The 21938-nt window shown below is 38.5% G+C and overlaps 2 protein-coding genes and 1 long non-coding RNA gene across 3 annotated transcripts; 2 read left to right on the forward strand and 1 right to left on the reverse strand.

The window, feature by feature from the left end:
- Window positions 1-257: 257 nt before the first annotated feature.
- On the forward strand, window positions 258-15570 carry LOC132707076 (uncharacterized). Its single transcript, XM_060678742.1, has 3 exons — window positions 258-583; window positions 4943-8966; window positions 10361-15570. The coding sequence occupies exons 2-3, from the start codon at window positions 5025-5027 to the stop codon at window positions 11390-11392; spliced, it is 4974 nt and encodes a 1657-aa protein (XP_060534725.1). The 5' UTR covers window positions 258-583; window positions 4943-5024; the 3' UTR covers window positions 11393-15570.
- Window positions 15571-15674: 104 nt separating this feature from the next.
- On the reverse strand, window positions 15675-18145 carry LOC132707078 (uncharacterized). Its single transcript, XR_009619718.1, has 3 exons — window positions 17376-18145; window positions 17216-17285; window positions 15675-15984 (listed from the first exon to the last, which is right to left on the reverse strand). It is a non-coding gene; the product is annotated as an uncharacterized LOC132707078 (long non-coding RNA).
- LOC132707077 (PHD finger protein 10-like) lies at window positions 17779-21441 on the forward strand. Its single transcript, XM_060678743.1, has 2 exons — window positions 17779-17919; window positions 20944-21441. The coding sequence occupies exon 2, from the start codon at window positions 20958-20960 to the stop codon at window positions 21366-21368; it is 411 nt and encodes a 136-aa protein (XP_060534726.1). The 5' UTR covers window positions 17779-17919; window positions 20944-20957; the 3' UTR covers window positions 21369-21441.
- The last annotated feature ends 497 nt before the right edge of the window (window positions 21442-21938 follow it).

The raw sequence follows: 21938 nt of genomic DNA on the forward strand, positions 1-21938 counted from the left end.
GCATGGGAATTAACTCTGAATTAAAAAATAAAGCAGTTAATCATACAGCTGTCTTACTACCATCGCCAGAGCTTAACGGGACTAATTAGTGGTCTGTGACCCAAACCTATTTTCGAGTTTCAGAAACAAATAATGGGATGTCATGAACCTGGAATTCAACACTAGCATTAATGATACGGGGAATTGTATACGGATAAGAATTCTTGTTGAACTATTAAATTCAGAATTTGAATTTTCGATTGCCCAACCTGATCGAGTGACGTAGTTGAAGCTAGCCGCCATTATGCAGTCTTGTATCACTAAAAGTCGAAATTAACCAAAATAAAAACAAATCCCAAGTTTTTTGCTACAGCAATATCGTGGTGAACATATTTTTATACCTTTTAATTCTTGGAAGTTTTATCGGTGCCGCTCGTCTAATTTCAGTGCCGCGTCTTGATGCGGGAGAAGTGTTTTGTGATTTAATTATTAGCCAATAATCAAAACAAAAACTTGAAAAGGACGCAACGCAAGGGTTCCTTCTTTTGAACATTTGAAACGCGCCTTCGGAAAGAAAAATAGTTGGAAAATTGACGGTCAGATAGTAAGTACCAATAATTTGATATTTTGAATATCAAATGCGTCAATAACACATTTAGATAGGTTACGTACTAAACACAATTAGGTTAAATATTTTCATTTTTCGGGAAAGAGGCGTTTTATAAAAAAAAATCCTTTTTTGATGTTGTTTAGCTTTTTTTTATTTGTTTTTACGAATTGTTATTTGGTGCACTTGGTCCAGCATTTTGAATTTTTTGTTTATGGATATAAATAAAAAAAAACACTAACAAAATAAGTAGGAATTCTTAATGGAAAATATAAAAATATTGCTTGCTATACCTCCGTATGCATCCATATTCCTCTGCTATACCTCCATATGTGTTACCTACCCGTCTAATTGGAACGATCCCATAGCCACTGTAGTGTTGATTGAAGCCAGTGTCATTATTCTAATATATTTTAATACAGTATAGAATTATAAACTTTATGTGGTGCGAATTTTTGGTGGGAAGGTTTTACTTTGACTCATATTTTATATCTGAATTTGTTATAATAACCTTACCATCTTAAATCTTTAAGTATCATAAATTAGTCCATACTATTGCAAACTATTGTTAATAATAATTAAAAAAATGTTTTAGTGTCCTCCACAATCAAAATACATTTACCATTTAAAAAATATTCTCACTTACAAGGGGTGTTTCATAGAAACGTGGCAATATATTTCACCAAAATTAGGTTAAGTGCAATTTTCGAGAAAAAAAGCGTTTTATAAACAAATTGTTCTTTTTTGAAGATGTTACGTATTTTTTATGGTACATTTAATTTTTCCAAGTTTTCCAATATCTCTTTCAGACCAAAGAATGTGTTTTCTTTAATTTAAGGGCAAATATAGTGAGTAGGCATGGGGTTACTGGGGTCTGACGGGTAGGTCTGAATAACTTTATATGTCCGACATATATTTATTATTTTATGCTCCATATACCTGTCCTAATACCTTTTAATATAGTAAAGAATTATAAGCTTTATGTGCTGCGAATTTTTGCTGGGGAAGTTTTATTTCGGTTGACATTTTATATTTGAATCAGGTATAGTATACTTTCCTCGTATAATTGTGTTAATGAGTATGACAAATTAATTAAAAGCAGTCCTCATGAAGAAGTTTAGTTTTAAAAATAATTATAAAAATTTTCAAATTAAAAAAAAACTCAAAACAAAAATTTTTGTTGTTTTCAAATTTATGAAAAAAAGCTTTTTTATTTGAATTGCCTGCTGTATGAAATTTGTAAAAGAAAATGCAGTATTTGGAAGGTCATGTTATCTCAGAACCTGTAGAAAATATCAAAAAAACAAAATACAGTAGAGTCTCGCTAATGATTATGATTCCAATAAAAAAGTAAAGCTCGTTTCTTTACATCGTTTTATTGACTACAAAGTTTCCAAATAAAAAAATTAAATCTAAATCTTTGCAAGTCGAAAAAAAATCATCCGAGGTTGTAAATTTATTGTTAAATTTAAATACTGTAATATTAGTTATAAAAAAAATTAATATCATCTATGAACTATTCAAAACTAAAACACGAAACTTTAACTTAAATTATCACCACGCGTTTCTCGTTAGTCCCCAATATTGTTTGAGATTTTGCCGAATGCGGCAATGATTTTGCGTAATATTTCGAAATTTACAACCTTTTCGGGAAACCCAATAGGAAACTTTTTTTTAATGAAAAATGTAAAATCATAAAAATGAGGTGTTCCCATTTGAAAAAATAACTTAACGACGTTTTCATTAAAATTTTTAATGTTAGTTTTGGGCCACTTTTTATTTATTTATTTTTAAAATATCAACTACCACTAAAATAGATCTTATTCTATAGGGAAATCTACTCTAAACGTATTACAAAGACTTCCAGTCAGAGAAATCCATTGATAAATCAATTTAAACAAGCAAACGTCATGTTTGACATAAAATTGAAAATTGTATCAAATAGGGTAAGGCGTACATACATAGTTTTTCCGGAAATAACGTTCATATGCATAATTTTAAAGTTTTTGATAAATCTAGCTTCGTTTTCGAAAAAAATAACAATTTATTGCATGTCCCTAATTGGCAAGAAATTCTAATCTTTGATAATCCTTATTCATATTAAATAGTTATAATTGAATTATTCAATAAATAAATTGTATTTTTTTCTCGAAAACGAAATTAAATTTGTCGTTGCTTAATTTGAAAAAAAAAAGTTAAAAACGTCAATGACGCACTATCCTTTTGGTGAAGCATATTCGATATGGTGCCTTCCGAGACGCCAAAGCACTTGATAATTTTAATTAAATCAATTCTAAATGTCCCAACAAACAACACTATCCAATTTCAATAAAATCGGTCAAGGGGTGTTTAAAATATTTTTTTAAAACCCATTTTTTAAAAGTTTGATGTGTTCATACAAAAAAAAAAACAATTTTTTCATGTACAATCGCCTCCTAAATTATTCGATCGTTATTTTCGGACACCCTGTAGTTATGTAATATCTAGAAAGTTCCAAGGTATTAAAAAATGCATTAATATACAGGGTGGCAACTTTTGTTTTTATTTTTTTTACATTTTAATTGTATTTTAATAATTTAATCATAACTTCAATTTGGCAATATTCCCACGCTTAAGTATTGAAAAAAAGTTTCTTTTTCAACATCTGAATGTTTTTTTTTGTCATTGACGGTCGGTTTATTTTTATTTGATTTTATTTTTTGTTACTGCATTTGACTGCATTAAGGCCACTTTTAATATGTATTGAATTTAAGTTTTGAGGAGTTCTAAGTGAGCTTGAATCCGACCTGAAAATCATGCGAGGTCATATGAAATACTTTTAACCGTAACTTTTTTAGCTGACTCTATAGCTCATCTAATTAACCAGGTGTTCGAAACTGGAATGTTTCCAGCTCAGTTAAAAGTAAGCAGGATCGTGCCACTGCACAAGACCAACGTCCCCTAAAATTATAGACCTATTGCCTATAATACGTAATAGGTCGAAAAAATCTTAAAAGATCGTTTACTGAACTATTTTGAAAAACAAACTCTTGTGCAAAGAACAGTTCCGGTTTAGGGGCGAAAGGTCCACCGTGCATGCTCTCCTAAGTCTTGTCGAGAGCATTGTCGAGGGCTTTGATGTTGGTGAAATGGCGGAGGTCACCTTTTGCGATATCACGAAGGCTTTTGATTGTGTAGATCATGGAGTGCTGATGCAGAAGCTCGAGTGGTATGGCATCAGGGGCATGCCTCACAGATTTTTGCGGCAGACTTCAGTGCGTCGAAGTGAATGGAAGATTCAGTAGTTCTAGCTTGCCGGTAGCGTTTGGAGTGCCGCAGGGCTCGATGCTCGGGCCCCTGCTGTTCATAGTATACATCAACGATTTGCCTTTCCACATACTACGTAAAATTACGCTCTACGCGGATGATACAATTCTTTTATCCCGAGCTAGGAACCCATATGAATTTAGTATTGATAGTGTGGCCAACAAGGCTAGAGCGCTTGGATGGTTCATCTCGAAATCACTCCATTTAAACAAAAATAAAACGAACCATCTTATTTTCCCTTGTAGCAAGGTAATTAATAATCCGGTTAAGGTAAATAATTATCTTTGCCACAAACTGTCAAGTGAATTGTTTTTAATTAGATACTTAAACAAGTCACTCATTCCTACCATCTCAAGACTTGGTTATTTTTGATTGTTTGATTTCTCTCTTAACATACGATATTGTTTTGTGGGGTGGTTCCTTGCATGCACGCAAGGCTTTTCTTATGCAAAAATGAGCGATACTTGTGATTGTCCGGCCTTCGCAAAACTTAATATTTTGACCTTACCAACACTATTTATTTACCATGCAGTCACTCGCATACATAAGCTAAAGAACCATATGCCCAAGCACTGTGATCGCCACAATGACTACACCAGGGAATCGGAATTAATTGTCCACGGCCATTCTAGACTGCGCTCATCCGAGTTAAATAAATTGTACATTAATTATTACAATGTACTACTGGCTGTTGTCAAAAACCTGTCATACACTAAATTTGTTAAAATAATGAAACAATTTCTATTGGAGAATGCGTTCTATACTGCAGATGTTGTGTCACGAGTGTCTCCATAATACTAATTGGGATTTTTGTTTGCCAATTCCATGAAGCTTATTAGAATATGTGTTTGATACTGTGTTAATTCGTTTTCATTCCATTTATTGTTCTTGTAATGTATTTTATGGCCAATAAAGTCTAAAGTCTTATTATTAATTATTATTATTATTATTATTATATTATATTATTGTATGAGTGAATGCAGAAGGAAATTCAATTGAACCTTTCGCTAGTGGTTATGGACCGTGAGTGTAATTTAAATTTATTTCTAGGATCCCGCCCGTCAATCTAACGTGTCGAAGAGGTTAGAATAATGGCTTAATCGAAGCGTGGCGGCGAACTAACGACGGCAACATGAGCGGCAGTCCCCAGGAGTTGTCTTCTTCGAGTAGTGCCCCGTTGCCGGACGACGGTGGACTCGATTTCCATAAAAAAGACGATATCGACCTAAACGATGCGAAACCGACGTCTTCAACTGACGCGGACACCTCCACGAAATCCACCCAAGAACCGTCCGACGATCCCATCAGCAGTACCTCGTCCGATGCCGATCAGATTAGGGGCCACGTGACTTCGGTCGAAGAGGACGTCGAACTGGAGATAAGCATGTCTCAGCAACCGTGCGGGGAGATTACGGAAAACGTCGACGACCTGGTTAACGATTTGGAGACCCTTTTGGGCGAATCGACGGACTCCTTCAATATCACGTTCAAGTCTACCACCAGATCGGACGAGAGTGTCAAAGCCGAAATTAAAGCGGCGGCAGAGGATAAAGGGCCTGTCGAGTCCACCGAAACCGAAGCTCTATATACTCTGGAAGCAGCTTCTGACATCAATGAAGTTGCAGAATTGATCGAGTCTTCGTTACCACCTAACATAGAATCTTCAGCGGAAGTTGCAGCGGAGAAAAATTACGCCGAGGATCAAGTCGAAGTTGCGTTGAAAACTGACGCGGAAGTCGCGAGTTGCAGCGCGTCCACAGAAAATTGCGACCCGCAGAAAGACGAAAACCGAAGTGATAATGAGGAAAACGCGACTCCAACGGTTACAGGCAGCGGTGCAAGCGTGACTTCAGAAGAGGCAGTTGTAAAGGAGGAGGAGGCGGGCGCGTCCGAAGCCAAACTCGACGAACCGGAAGTCGACGAAGGACCTCCCGAACAAGAAACGGCAGAAAGTAGCTATTGCGTCGAGCCGGTTGCGGAAGATATCGCGGAGAAGGTTGTTACTGAAAACATTCCTGATAAGTCCGAAACAGGGGTAGATGCAGAACAGAGTTTGGCTCTCGAACAGACAGACGAGCAAAATGTCGAAGGAGTTGCCGTAGAACAAACTACCGCCGACGGGGGTCTTGACGAATCTCAAGCGGAGGTGGAAGATAAATCTTCAACGGACTTGGGAGCCGGACCTCATATCGAGTGTTTGGAAAGTTTAGAAGCTGCACGAGACGGCGATTTGGAGCAAACGGAAAATATTGTGACGCCATCTGACGACGCTGAAAATGCTACGAACGTCACAGAATCGGTGGACCAAGTTGTGGGTGAAAGTGAAGACGTTGAAGTTTCCGATCCGAAAGAACCTGCCGATCCGGATGATGATGAAGCAACGAGGCTTGTCGCGGAGCAGACTAGTTCCGTTGCAACGATAGAAGAAGATCCATCTGAACTGGTCAACGCAGCTGTGGAAGATGAAGACTTTGTAGCCGAAGCACTTCCACAAGATCCGGGCGATTCCAAACACGAAGAAAACATTGAAGAAATATCCCCTAACAAAGAACGCTTGGACAGTACCGAAAAGGTCGAAGAGACCACGGCGGAGAGAGAAGACGTTGAGTTTTGTGTTTCTCAACAAGAGATTACTGAAGAAATTCCCGAAGAAGAAGCGTTCGCCGATGATGCACATCAGGGCGTGAACGAACCCGATAAGTTAGTCCAGTCTGTGGATGACGTCGCCTCGGATAAGCAAATATCCGCGGACGCTGTCATCGAATCTTCCGATGCGGGACCGGTTGATGCCGTAGCTGAAGTTTCTAATGTAGAAAACGTGCCGTTGTGCGTCGAGGAAATTGCAGTAGAAACCAGTGACGAGGGTCAAAATGAAATTATCGTAACTCCCGTCGATCAAGATCAAGACAAAGCCGAGATCGTCGAAACCGCGGGAGAAAACGTCGTGGAAAACGCGGCCGGAAGCCTGGAAAGCGAAGTGTCCTTGAACCAGGAGCTGATCGCGGACCCCGAAGCGAACTTGGAGACGATAATGGCGGTGGCGAACCTCCAGAACGACCCTATCGTCGAAATCCAAGCGAAAACGCTGAGCGAGAGGGAAATCCAGGAGATGGAGACGCTGAGGTTGGCGGTCGACAGTATCACGGACGCTCGCGACAGCTACCACGACGAAATAATAATGCAAAATCGCATCGTGGGCGATCGGATCTCGAATGAGCACTCTTTGAACGAGCCGCTGACCATTCGCATCGAGGAGTCCGAGAAGAAAGTGAACACTTACAGTCCGAAAATCACGATCAAACCGATCCGCGTGCCCGACGAGGAAGTGACCACCACGTCCGAGTCGGAGCTGAACAAGGGGAGCCTGCGGATGACCATCACCAAGCAGTCGGACACGTTGTGCTCGATTCTGAAGCCGTGCGACGGCCAAGACGACGTCGCGGAGGCGGACGTCAACGAGGCGCCCATACCGAAGCTGATCATCAAGTCCAAGATGCAAGTCGTGGACAGGCAACACAGTCCCAAAATCGCGGGTCAAGGCGACGCGAGTCCCTTAAAGATAACCATCAAGGGACTAAAAGGGGAGGGGGAGGCGAAGCCGCAGAGCCCGCGGATCACCATCAAACCGATTCCGAAACCGTCGGAAAGCGAGGCGTCGGTGCCGAAGGTCACCATCAGACCGGTGAAGAGGCAAGACGAGCCGGGGGAGGACGAGAGGTCCAGTCCCAAGATCACCATAAAGCCGGTGGTGAGGCCGAACGACACCGACTTTCCGCGCACCGCGTCTCCCAAGCTGACGATAAAGCCGTTGAAAAAGCCGGACGCGGACGCGTCGAGGGGAGTGAAACGGCACGAAGAGTTCGACGACGACGAAAGGTCCAGCCCCAAGGTGGTCAAGGCGGAACATTCGGATCAGAGGACGCAAGACGACCCGGTCATCAAGCCGGTGGTGGCGGAAGTGGAATCGGACGAGGACGCCGCCAAAGGGAGGATCGTGTTGAAGATTAACAAGGGCAACATCCCGGGCCAGCCGAAAGAGGCGAAGAAGCGGGAGTTTTGCGGCGACGACGACAAATCGGAGAAGTTGGCGAAGATAAAGTTGAAGTTCTCGAAGGAGGGCGGCCACCCGCACATCGTGCAGGACGAGAACAACAAGCGGCTGAAGAGGGACCACGAGTACGCGGCCAAGGACCCCGAGAACTCGGTGAACAAGCGCCATTCGGACGCTTCGTACGCGTCGAAAATATCCGAGCTGACGGCCAAGCAGTTCCACGTGGAGGTGCCTCCCACCATAGTGAACGTGGCGACCGTGGCCACGCCCGCTCCCAAGAAGCGCGGGAGGCCCAGGAAGGTGCCGCTGCAGCCTCGCGAAGAGTTCAGCCCGATGCCGTCGGCGAGCACGTCGCTCGTGAGCGTCGACTCCTCCGAGCCGTCGCAGAGCGAGTCGGAAACGCCGCCTACCGGCGGCCGGCCGAAACGCAGCTGCCGCGGCCAAAACGTCATGGCCACGTTGGGTATTAAACCCAGAAAGCCGAGGGGCAGGGGTCGGGGCAGCAAAGTCAACATGGGCGACCGCCTGCCCGCTAAATTGGACACTCCCGAGCACACTCCGAAAGCTCGAGGCAGACCCAGACTGGTGCCCAAAGTCGAGGAAGCGCCCGTGGAGGTGGTGGTGTCGGCCGAACCGATGATCGCTATCGAAGATTCAAAAAACGAGCCGGTTCCTTTTTTAGGCGAGCGAAACGTAAAAAACGAAAGCGACACAAGCATAAAAAGAGAGCCCGATCCGGGAATAAGCGAGGAGGAGACGAGCGCGCTTCAACGCCAGAAGGCTGAGAAGCGGATGAAGCAGCTCGCGCAGCTGCGCACCAAGATGGCCGAGAAGCGGCTCAAGGCGGCGGAGATAAAGAAGAAGCGGGTCGAGTCGGCCAAATTGAAGCGGATGTCGCGGCTCCAGGCCAAAGAGAACGACGACAAGGCGAGGAAGCAGCTGTTTATAAACAGGGCGTTCAATCCGAGCTTCGCGATGCACGCTGCGAAGCCGCCCGAGGAAGCGGAACCGGAACAGCTCGAGGTACCCAATTTTTTGTTTTTCGGGCTACGGCGCGTATAACTAATGTTAAAATTCGACTTCCATTCTTTTTTTTTTTTTTCGGGCCACGAAGCTTATATACTAGACCACAGCGTTAAGGGGTGCCAGATTGTTGATATTTCCACGCTTTTTATTTTTTCAATTTATCCTTTGCCTGATTGAAATCGGATCGAAATTTACCCAATATTTACTTCATTCTCAATAACTTTTAAAATACTTTTTTTATAGATTTTTTCCTCCTCAGGTTTTTTTTTAAATACTCTGTTAAAACGTAAGCAATTATAACCAAATCAAAAATTGTTGCTATTTAAGATTAATTTGTATTTTGTTGTGCTGGTGTATGACCCAGTTTTGGTAATCTGTTTTCATTTATGTTGTTCCCAACGACTTAATTTTCGTGCAAGTTTAAACTTGTGTCGCCCCACTATGGCTGGAATATCATTTTATTCAGTTTACTTTGTTTCATTTAAGTGTAAAGCGGTTGCCAATAACTAGAATTTTATCTGACAAAGAACTCTTTTCTTTTCTTATGCATAATTCAGGATACAAAAATTTAGTAGTTAATATTGAGGAGGGTGAAATGAATTTATGTGACCACAGAATTTGATCCAGTGAGGATAGCCATGAATCTAAGAAAGACTTCGGCCTTAATATTGAAATCGCTGGTCATATACATAGCTCCTATACCAGATAAAAAAAAGGGAATCTGATTTTAGGCGTATGACAGAAACGCAATGATAGCGATTCTATTCCGGATTGAAGACTTTTCATTTAATTTTTAAATTGTGTAAGTTGACGGAAAAAATCAGATCACCTGCGTAAATTTTTTATAATCGCAAACAAGATGTTACGTCACAAATATAATTAGTAATAGAATAGGTCCGGGGATCGAACCTCGTGGAATACCACACGTAACGCAAATTATTACCTGCGAGGTCCAGTGTACATCTGCAATGCAAAACTAGGTTTTTTAGGTTAAATCGAAAAAATCGCGATAACGCATAAAGCTGGTATTGCTGATATCGCTTTCACTTCACTTCAAATTCTAGCATTTCTTTATGACCAAGAGAAAGAATAATGGCTTCGTTTTTTTTTTTTTGTTGAACTCTGGCCATAGGCGATTCCAGGTGAGATGGTATGTTTAAATAAGTTGAATTTAACGTCTCAGCTAACTCAGGTTTGCTTGAATTTCGCTTAGCAGCGTGAGGTTACAAAGTTAGTCCGAAAATATGGAAATTTACGCATTTTTACAAGATTATTGTCTAAGTTTTTCAACAAATTTGTACCGATTATGTAGTTACGGTTTTCTGAAGTCAAAAAAGGTTCGCTTTCGAAATTCGTTTGTGTTCTAAAAAGTCTCGTTTCCCCGCACCAAGGTGGGCGTGGCCGCTAACCAATCGATACTCGTCGTGGACGAGGAGACTAGGATGAGCGCCGACAGGGACTCGAGAGGCGCGACGCCTGCCAAAAACGTCGCGGCCTCGGAGACGGTCGCGGAGGAATCTCAAAGCTCGATGCACAGTACCGGTACCACGGAAAGCGGTAGCGGCAAGACCGGCGGCTCCTCTTCGAAGCCGGGCAAGCCCCGCCTCGAGGTGCACCAGGAAACCGACGCCGCTTCCATCACCGTCGACCAACTCGCCGAGTATTCGTGGAACGGCGACGGCCCGTTCATGCTGCAAGAGCAGGTGGCCCAGTTCTTGGGCATCAAGTCGTTCAAGAGAAAGTACCCGAACATTCCCCGGCGACCGGTCGACATGCAGGAGCGCGATTTTATCCGCGAGGCCGGCATGGCGACCGAAGCGTTGTGCGACATGGGCCTGACCGCGGTCAGCGGTCAGGACATCTTGGACATCATGTACGCCGACTTTCAAGACAAGTACGAGGAGTACTGCCGATGCCAGCGGGAGAAACAGGCGCGGGAGTTGGCCAATAAGCAGAAGGCGCTCTCGCAGCAGGCCAAAGGTCACGAGCGCAGGGACATAATGGAGCAGGCGGTTCAGTCGGCCGCCCAGTGGAACCAGCAGTTCAACAGGGACAGGAGGGACCACAGGAAAGCGTCGATGGACCTGCAGTCGCTCGCGGTGCATTATCCGAAGGAGAGGCTGAAGAAACTCGATAAGGACAAGGTGGGCGACTTCCCGGTGGCCCTCGTGCCCGGCCAGTTCACCGATTTCTACGAGGAGTTCACGCCGACGGAGCTCAACAATTTGCCGCTAAACACCATGTGCTACGACGAGGTGAGGGGCGGGTCCGTCGAGGCGTCGGAAGATTCCGGGTCCAGTTCGGACTCGGACTCGTCCACGTCGTCGTCGACCAGTTCGGACTACTCGAGCGATGAGGACTGTAATTTGTGCGCGACGAAGGCGCACGTCAAGAAGCCCATCGTGACGAAGGCGAGCGGCTGATCCGTCGGACGCCAAGGGAATGTTTATTTTTTCCTTTCTTAAAAGTGTAGGTTTGAGTGTAGGCGTTTGGCGGGGCTGGTCACGCGGTGCGGCGCAGTCTGGGAAAAGTTTCACTCCTGGGAATACGCGAAGTCTTATTGTGGCTAAAGTTGCTTTCATGCTAGGCGGTTGTCTCATAAATTCTATATTTTCTTTTCATGGGTTTCATGATCAAAGTAAGTGTATTTTGATAAAGTTTTTGAAATAATTTGAGTTTGAGAAGTATCTAAAGTCAAATGATTCGTGGAAGCTGTCAATTTGGTCTACTGTTGCTTTAAGGGTTGGTCTGTGAAATTCCTCCTTGAAATTGCTTCGAAATTCTGTGATTAAGTGTAATTAGTTATAGAAATTTCAAAAAACCTGATTAGCAATTTATTATCCGGGATGCAGCCGACTTGAGCTTTACAGAGTCAATAATATAATAAGGTGCTGAGTTAAATATACTTATTGATCCGTGACAGCTTTCGATATTACACCCGTTTCTACATTGACTCAAAGTAGAAAACCCATGCAAAATTCTTGTAAATATGCGAAGTCTGGTTACTCTTTCCCATGAACTGTACTGTTGCAGCAAAAGTGTTAAAAGTATCAAAGTTGTTTTTTTATGATAGAACCTTATTTTTGGATTTTAAAATCAACATAAGTGTATTTGAAGAAGGTTTATGACAACTAAATCATGAGGTTTTTTTGAAATAATTTGAGGTTCTTCAAGAAGCACTCAAAGTATGTCAGCGAAAACTACACTAGAGTGCTAACAATACACCATATCTTATAACCCAATTATTAAAAAGTTCTCACCTTATATACCCTAATCTAGTTTAATAGCATATAGTTGCCTACAATATTTAGAAATGTCTAATAATGCATTAAAGCTGTCAATTTGCTCTAAAAAGTGGCTATCAACTTCGATACTTTTTAACATTAGTTAGAAAATCTGCTGTTAGTGTAATTAGTAAGAGAATTTTCAGAAAACATGAATAGCAATTTGTTACCCAGGGTATAATGACAAATAACTAATCAAAAATAACACTTGAAGATAGTGATACTGCTGACTTGAGCTTTCCAGAGTCCATAGTGGCTTATGTAGTAAGTAAAATTTTTTTTAATCGAACCTACTTTACATGATTTTTTTTTTATTCTACTCTTAATTTTAATTTTTCAAGAAAGAAATCATTTACTCTTTCAAAACATATTTATTTCATTTATAAGAAATATGTATTATAGGTGAAATAGATTGAAAAAATAATGAACAATATTTGTACTACCCTTAAGTAAAAGGTCGGCGAAGAAAAAATATTTAAACCGTTAAAAGTCTTGCAGAGTTTAAGCAAAAAAAAACAAACCTTTTTAAATAAACATAACTTCTACATATTTTTGCTGCCACAAACCGGAAAGAGGGGACAGTTTTACATTCCTATTATGTATTCCGCCTGACATTATGGTGTGGTCTTATTTTTTATGCTTTAAAACCCGTGGGAGTTTTAGGGGTTTCTATACTTTTTTCTCACCGTGTCATTCGCCAGATTTAAGTTGAAAACATTTTGATCCAAAATATAAAATGTCCATTTTTATAACTTGAAATGCTCAAAAGTATTTTTAACATGCATATTCGGAACATAGGAAGCTTAAAAACTTTTTCAATATAATGAGTAATTTTTATTTTATAACTAACTGAATTTTAAAAGTGGTCACTGTAAATTTTGCTGACTGTACATGCAGATCAACAAAAATTGACAAGTCAAACATTGACAAATTTGAACCAACCCAAGGGTTCAAACACGCAGCTTAATTGCTCATGAAGCACTTCTTCTCACTTCTTCTTACGTCACCCTATATGTAAGGGAAAACCACCATAATGGACCAGATTTTGTTTCTCAATTTTATATAGGGTGAATGACAATGATACCACTATAATACTAATTGACTACTACAGTAGTAACCACAGAATATAAAAGAAAAAATATCTCGCTGAACAAACGCAATAATATTTTTCAACTTACCAGAGAATGTACTTTTCAGTTACCTGTCAAATAGCGTTGAGGGTGTATAAATTAATGTTTTCTTGCAGCTGCCACTTTTGTCCCATTGCATTATTTTTTATGACTTGGATCGGTATCGTGGTGTTTGCATAAAACAAGAGAAAAGGTCCTAATATGGACCATCTTTTATATATTTTTCAATAAATCTCCAATCTCCGTCAAGTAAGAAGTAATAAAAAAACTAAATCAAAAATAGTATACGAAATTGACAGCTTCATTAAATTATTTGACATATTCAATGAAACTTTTATTTAATCAACACCAGCAAAAAGAGTTTAATCAAGTTGTACCTACTGAAATAAGTTAATTTTTGTTGGACATCTTACATAAATTATTAAAAGTTTTTTATAATTGGGAAATACTTTTCACGTTTTTGGGAAATTAAAATTAGTTTACATTTGTAGAAAACTCAAATTATTTGGAAAAAACATTAAGATTTAGGTATCAAAAAAGAATTCAAAAATGCGCTAATATAACGGAGGTTATGTTTTTTTTTTTAAACTTTGCTACTGTAACACTTTTGGGACAGCCTGTATAGTAGGAAAGTAATTTGAAAAAGTAAGCATAACAAAAATTCCCACTTCCGGGCCGTACTTTGTGAATGGCCCTGTACACACGGGGCAGCTCATTGCTGGGGGACACTATTATATCTCCGGAGGGTGTTTGCTTTATCGAAAAATTTGGTACGATGAAAATAGTTGCCATTATATAGTGTGTTTCATAATAATGCCGTAACACCTGACTTCCTTATTTTAAACCACAACTCACACCAGATTTTAGACTTCACAGATTTCCGAATGTTGAAACTTTTTATATTCCATCGTAAATAGAAAACTATTGAACTAAAAATAAACGCTACTTTTTCTTTTCAAAAAGTATTGTCCGCATCATTTTTAAATTAATACATATAAGTGTTATTAAATCCGCAGACTTTCAAAACGGGCATAAAAACTACGTTTTTGAAATTTCATTTCTAATTTATTTTTCTTTTCTATTTTAATTGAATAATTTTCTTCTGCAAATTAAGCCAAAAAAAAGCATCCGATTTTTTCTACATTGAAATCTTGTGCCTTATACCTTATAACCTAAGCCAACAAACCAAACGACTTGATAAAACTCATGCTTACGTCACAAAATGGACGGTGATTATTCTGTGCTCGTGTGACACCTTATCATTACCTACTGTCATATGTCAAAATTGCTTAGGGCGCCATCAAACAACAACAACAATGTTTTTCAATATATTGGAATCTTTCAAATTTAATTTAAATTATCTAAATTCAAGTCCTTAAGAGCGCGATTCTTAAAAAAAAACCTTGATAAAGAAATTTTATGTCGGTGTAGTTCCTTAATCGCTTTTTTTTTTATATGCAGGGCGTGGTAGTTTATAAAAAAAACTTTTTTTCTCTAATTTCCATTAAAATCGCTTTTTCTGGCAAAAAATATTTTTCGGCATTCGCCAGTGGCTTTGGGGTAAGCACGACACTGAGAAAAAAGATACGTACCAAAAATAACCATTTTCATCAACAAAATGTCCGAAGCAGTTTCAACGAGATTGAGCAAAAACCTTTTTTTTATGTTTCAAACGCCCTGTATATTAAAGATAAAGCGATTACTGGCCTATATTGATATAAACTTCTTCTGTAAGGTAAAATAAATCATCTCATTATGGAACTAAGGGTATTATTTTTTCCCATAACATCAAAAATGATTTGATAATATACTGGGAGCTCCGACAACTTTTGTATTTAAATTATTTCTATAAAATATAAATCCTTACGGAGACGTAAAAGAATCCCAAAGCGAACCGCGCCGTATATGCTTTAGGAATATGAATAATGAAAGTTATTTTTATAAAATAAATGGATGTTTATATTTTATGATGTTATGGAAAATGTTTTTTTTTTCTTCTTTCTGAATATTTTATGTTTGATTTTTTTAGAGGTAAAAAAGACAGATGTATTTATTTTTTTCCTTATATAAAGATTATTTCGGCCTGTGTTAGTTTAGCGTAACTAATGTAACATATAACGATACGAAAATATAAGCAGTTTATAGAGCACATGTTTTTTCTATTTTATAATTAAATGTTACAATTTAGTTGCGTTTGTTTTCGTTTTAGTTCCTGAAATTACCACCAGGGGTCGTAAGTGTTCTCTTCATTAAAACCCAGTTTCTATAAAGAATATTAATATTAATCATAGTCAAAGTGTTGTTTTAAGCCGAGACAAATTCTTATTCACTACACAAAGAGGAAGTTCAGAAATATGTAGGAAAACAAACTGGACATATTTATTTGCAAAATTTATATGAAAAGTATAACCAAAGAGGACAATTACACATACTAAGTATTAATAATATATGAAAAAACCGCAATATTCATAAATAAAAATGTCATTTTGGTTGAACCCGCAGATTATTCGAAAGGGGGCTGATACGTTCTCGGCCTGACAGATGGCGTTTCTATGCAGGGTGGTCCATTTAAGATGATATCTTTTCTCAATAAGTATAACACTAAGAAAAAAAAGTTAAATACTGGAAGTGTTTGCTATTTATAAAATTTTTATTTGTACAAGATGTTATGCTAGATCAGTAACGAATTTTATTTTTTTTAATGTAATGCTATGAATATTGAAAAAAAATATATTTATTATATTATTTGTTATGGAAAAATATTTTAAATACAAAAGTTATGGATAAGACTAAAGGAGACAATTTAACTGTATTTTCAAATGTACAGGGTGATTGATGCATTTGCGAAAAAAAGTTCAGGGATCGGGAATGCTTAAATGCGGTAAATGGCAGTTGACTGAGGAGTTTATTTGACACGAGCGGAGCGCAGCGGAGCGAGTTTTTAACAAACGAGTGAATTAAAAAGCTTTTCTACTCCCGTCTGTAAAATACCTAAATACCCAATGATCTAGCGTGAGGGAAGCGTCACTTTACCACGTCAGTTTCCTTTCCCATAAATTCGAGCCACTTCGGATATTTCCGGGATTTTACCCCACGGATTTGGGAGCAATCGGATGTTTTCGGAGATATTTCCCACGCTTTGAATTTTGACGTTTGTCAATTCTGACGGTCATGTCAGTCAATGTATTCGTGTTTTACGAAAATATACCCAAAAACTAACGGTCGTAGAAAAAGTATAGTATGCAACACGTTCGGTAAACTTTTTTGCCGTTTACCGCACTTGTTGTATAATATACTATTACCGAACGTGTTGCATACTATACTACGACCGTTTGTTTTTGGGTACATTTTCGCAAAACAACACGAATACATTCGTCAAACTTCAAAGCGTGGGAAATATCTCCCAAAACATCCGATTGCTTCCAAATCCATGCGGTAAAATCCCGGAAATGTCCGAAGTGACTCGGATTCATGGGAACTGAAACTGACGTGGTCAAGTGACGCTTCCTGCACGCTAGATCGGTGAGTAATTAGGTATTTTACAGACGGGAGTGGAAAAAAGATTTTAATACGTAGAACAAATCAGATAAGAGGGACGATCCAATAAGAAACTTCACATTAAATTCCCTTGAAGTCAGGATAGGCAGGATACTACTGGAAAATATGCAGACTCCGCCATGTTTTCCAGACGGACGTGAATACAAACGGGTGAAAACATATCCATGAATATTTACATTATCACAAATTGAAATATTATCAGTAAGTGAGGGATCAGAAGCTAGTCATTCTGAACACGTTCTTGAGACTTGTTGCCTTCCTAGGATAGAAATACCTTTTCATGTAGGTTCCGGATGTAGGTTGTATCTTGGGTATCGGGACTGCAATTGTCCGCACACGGCTTCCTAAAAGAATAGATGTAAATATTCATCTTACTGAGATGCTGTTGTTATACACGTGTAAAAATTACTATTTTGGGACCGTCTGAAACTCACAATTATTAGCTGAAGACTGTTGTTGATTCATGGAATCTATGGCATTCGACACGTGCTTTAGTGTTATTGGTTTCTGGGAGCTTTGTATTTGTCTTATCCGCGTACATTTTGTGTTTTTTCTTTACTTCTACCTGAAACATGATGACGAGCAGGAAAAAACGTTAATACAATGATCACGTATGGAACTATACTAACTTTACCATCAAATTATGTCTCACAAGGTTTATATAAAAAGAGACATCGAAAAGTACGAAAAGAAAGATGAACTTATCTTTGAAAACCAGATACTTTTATTTAATACGAGTGCCGTTCAGTGGCGAACAAACAAAGTCGTCCTCTCTAGCGTGGACGGCCAACGTTCGCGGCTCTGGCCTCGGTATTCGCTAGTAGGCCTGGATGAGGTGCCACATAATTTTCGCGTGGATCACCGCCCGTTCCCGATTCTGTTGATTCACGCGCGTTATTCGCCTATACCCCGGATCATCGATATCGTCCGACATCGGCTTTTAAACGGAAATTCACCCGGAGACGTATCGGGCCGTAGGTACGTAATTTCGTCGTCTTTAAATTGCATGCCGTATCAAACTAACAATGCGCGATAACTTTTATGACGACTCACGTCTAATGGCGGATGTAGGGACTCGCAGTCTTTGATATTTTTGCGTTTGAGGTTATTTTAGTCCGTGCCTACACTACGCACGAGGAAATTATCCGATTGATCTACGAAAATAGATCGCGTGCTCAAAGAATTCACGTTCGTCGTTAATAACTGCGTAGAATTCGACACTTTCGACCGAGTAATTACAAGGTTTATTTTTGAAAAATCAATGCTACGATATACAGGGACGAAAGATAAACATTGGGATACCCACAGAAGCATTTAAGAATGCTTGTGAGTGGAATCACTAGTTATAAAAAAAAACTTAGCTTAACAGAAAGGAATCAGAGTTCAGAGGCGACGATGTTCTGATAGCACAAAATATATTTATATGATATATAGTGTGTCCCACTTATGAACTGTACACTTAAATTTTGTTTTGCTTATTGCTTCAACTTAAAGTCGTGGCCAACTGAGACTATTTAACAAAAGAGAGAGAAACGGGAAGTGCTAATAGAGATTTAAGAAGATAAATTGAAAATTGGCAACGAATTCTTATTCAGGAACCCGCATATGTTAATTTTTATAATGTGTCAATACATAGTGTTCGAAATGTCGTCAGCGCCCCGCTTAAGGCCGTACATCGTTGTAAAATCTTTGATTACGGTTTGATTTTGATAATTTTTTTTATTAGATATATCTCTCAAAAACACAATAAAAAGAAAAAGAAAAAATTAAATAAGACATAAACATAATTTAAATGTACATTCCTTAACAGGTACTCCTGTAGAATGTTTGTTTATAATTTTGGTAATGCTTTTTTTGTTGGATAGACTGCAAGATACTAACAATTTTCTTAAAATTAAATATGATCAGAGAGGATTAGATATGAACTAAACAGACTTTGCAAAGTTGTATTTTTTTAATTAAAAAATTCTAATTGAATAATGAAAATAACAGAAATATTTCCTATGTCAAAGCAAGTTTGCTATGGAGCAGCGAATATTCGACACTCACATTCACTCACTAATTATATTTTAATTTTGTTTACGTTATACCTTTCAAATACTAAGATTAATGTCGTTGTTTTAATTTTTTTTTATATTTGTTTAATTAAAATCACATTCGCAATAATCGTTATTTAGAAGGTTTACAATATTTATTTTCTTAAAACTTTAAAAACTGGTCACTGGTCTAATGACTTTTAGACAGCCCTCCCTACAAATCAGTCGTCATTTTTCATTTGAAAAAATCTCTAAAAGTAGTTTTCGATTTTCCGCTTCAAGAAGCTGTTAAAGCTATTAAAAAAAACCCTTTAATTTCTCTTTAGTAAGATCTATCCAGCCAAATAGAATTATCACAATCCCTTGACATTTTATTCTTAAAGAACTCCCTAATATTCCTTCTTGACATTTGACATCAAAAATTAGTCTCAGTTGACCATGACTTTAGGTTAATGAAAAATGAGACACAAGGTTTAGTGTGTTTTTCAGAGATCTGTTCAACAAAACAAAAAGTTATCAAAATCAAACTCTAATCAAAGATTTTGCAACGATGTACAGCCTTAAATTGATAAGATAGGTTCTAAGTTCTCCTGAATAAGTATTCGTTGGCAATTTATTATTGTTTTTAAATCCCTGTATTTTATTTTATTTAGGTTTATTTTTTAGTTCAAAATATTTTTTGCATATGCTGAAACGGTTACAGTCCTAGACTGATAAATAGTAGCGGGAAGAAATTTTTATTTTTATAAAATAACATTGAGCGAAAACACTAAAACTAGGAGCAAAACAAAACAAAATTTTTACACTTAATGGATTTGAAGTATATTTCGCCTTGTGGTGTTATCTGCTAAAACTTTTTGTAGGTTAACATATCTGTAGATACTGTTTAATCAAAAGTCAAAATTCGTCGTAACTTACTTGACAACTTGAAAAGATTTAAGACATTTTTTATTAGTAGATAGAAAAGAACACATTTTTATAGGCTTTTAACGGACAACCAAATAAAAGAGCTTCTTTGAACATTTTTTTATACCAAGCTAAACATACGTAAAAAATATTCGAGTATTCCATGCAGGGCTTTACAGTTGAATAGCACTAGCAAAAATTGTATTAATAAATATATCATTGTTGAAATAAAAAAACGTTACTAAACAGTGAATTTTCTGATCTATCTGACAAAAGTAAAGAGTTGAATTTTAAAATGAAACGTGGTATAAAATGTTATGAAATATTGACACACATGAGGAAGGGTTTGGGTACTCATCTTAGATCACTGGTGTGTGAGTAATGTGGAAGAAACTGACGAAAACAGTTCCTTAACAAAATTGCTGTTCACTGAGTTTCGCGCTCAATGATAAAAATGCACTTCACTAACGTATCGCTAAAATACAACGGATAACCATCTTCATCCAAAGCGCAAGATTTTTGAGAAGTCGTTCTAGATCGCTATGCCTGATGCAATTTTTGACATTTACCAAAGTTTGACATGGCTCTGAAGTCATGTAGAGAGTTTATTGCAGGAGCACTTAATGCAGGGTGCATTCACTATAAAATTACATTCATTTTGCGAAAGTTTCATGGCACAGCAACGAGGTTGCGTTACCGTCGTCGTCACCAAAGCACATCATATCAAAAGAGCAGTAACGATCTTCTTCTTGTTTTTTTTTAAACAGTAATATAGTTTATCAAAAATTACCCCACCATTTACATTATTATCAGCCATGACTGATGACTCATCATTGAGACACACGTTTTTTCATGATCAAATTTTTACGATGGATGTTTAATTGAATAGACAAAACCGATGACTATATTTTAAATATTTGAAAATCGAAGTCCTATTTATAAATAAAAAACCTCAGAGTTGGTTAATTTAACTTTTCGGGCATTGAACTCTCTTTTCCAAGATCAGTATTCGATTTTGGTCAACGATATAAATTTGGAGCACTGATTTTCCATTCCGTAGAATACACTCGTGCTATGGAGCAGGCCATTCGTTCGGCGGCCAAGTGGAACCAGCAGTTCAACAAGACGAGGAAATTCAGGCGCAAAGCTTCTATGGACCTTCAGTCCCACACGGTACATTACCCTAGGAAACGCTTGAAGCGGATGGACAAGTCCCAAGCGGGAAACTACCCAGTAGCAGTGTTACCTGGTCAATTCACCGACTCTTACCACCAATTCACCTGTGACGAATTAAAGGAACTACCGCTTGGTACGGTATGTGGCGACGGAATTTCAAACACAGGGTCGGATAGTTCCAGCGGATCCGATAGCTCGGATTCGGGCTCTGACTCTTGCACTCGATCGTCAACCTCGGGCTCTTCTAGCGACGAAACCTCTAAACCTCTTCCAGTAAACGATCCCGTAGATGGCAAGGCTCCAGGTTAATCGTTGACATGATACTGGACGAGGTCTAGATTTTCATATAATAATGTAAAATATTTAAGCTGGAATTTCTAAAGTTTTTAATAAACGTTTTATTTATTCATTTATGTTTCACAAACTATAACTAGAAACCACAGAACTTTATAAAGTTTTGTTTTAAATAAATCAAAGTTTAAGTTAATACTTACCTAGGCAAGTCGGCTATACAGGGTATCCCACGACATCACTGCCATAGCTTGGGAGTGTGTCGCTGGGGTGTTTTCAATTGAAAAATGTCAATATACCAGGAACGCTATTCTAATTGACCTACAAGCATTTGAAATTTTAAAGACCATTTAAAAAGAAATCGCTTTATTGAATTAGTTGCTCCAATATTACGTTCGGCTGTTAATATTATTACTAAACAGTCCAGGTCGCAGTGAATCTTATAATGGGTGTTTTTTTCTATGTATAGAACTTTAAGTTGGCATTACTGTTCAAGATGGCGACCGATTTAACAGCTGTCAAGTGATTTATTCTCAGTTTGGTTTGGCAATTGTAAGTAAGGCGTAGATTCGTTGAATGGGCCCAAAC

Source organism: Cylas formicarius, unplaced genomic scaffold, assembly GCF_029955315.1.
Source record: "Cylas formicarius isolate icCylForm1 unplaced genomic scaffold, icCylForm1.1 PGA_scaffold_9__14_contigs__length_23061073, whole genome shotgun sequence".
Classification (NCBI taxonomy): Eukaryota; Metazoa; Arthropoda; class Insecta; order Coleoptera; family Brentidae; genus Cylas; species Cylas formicarius.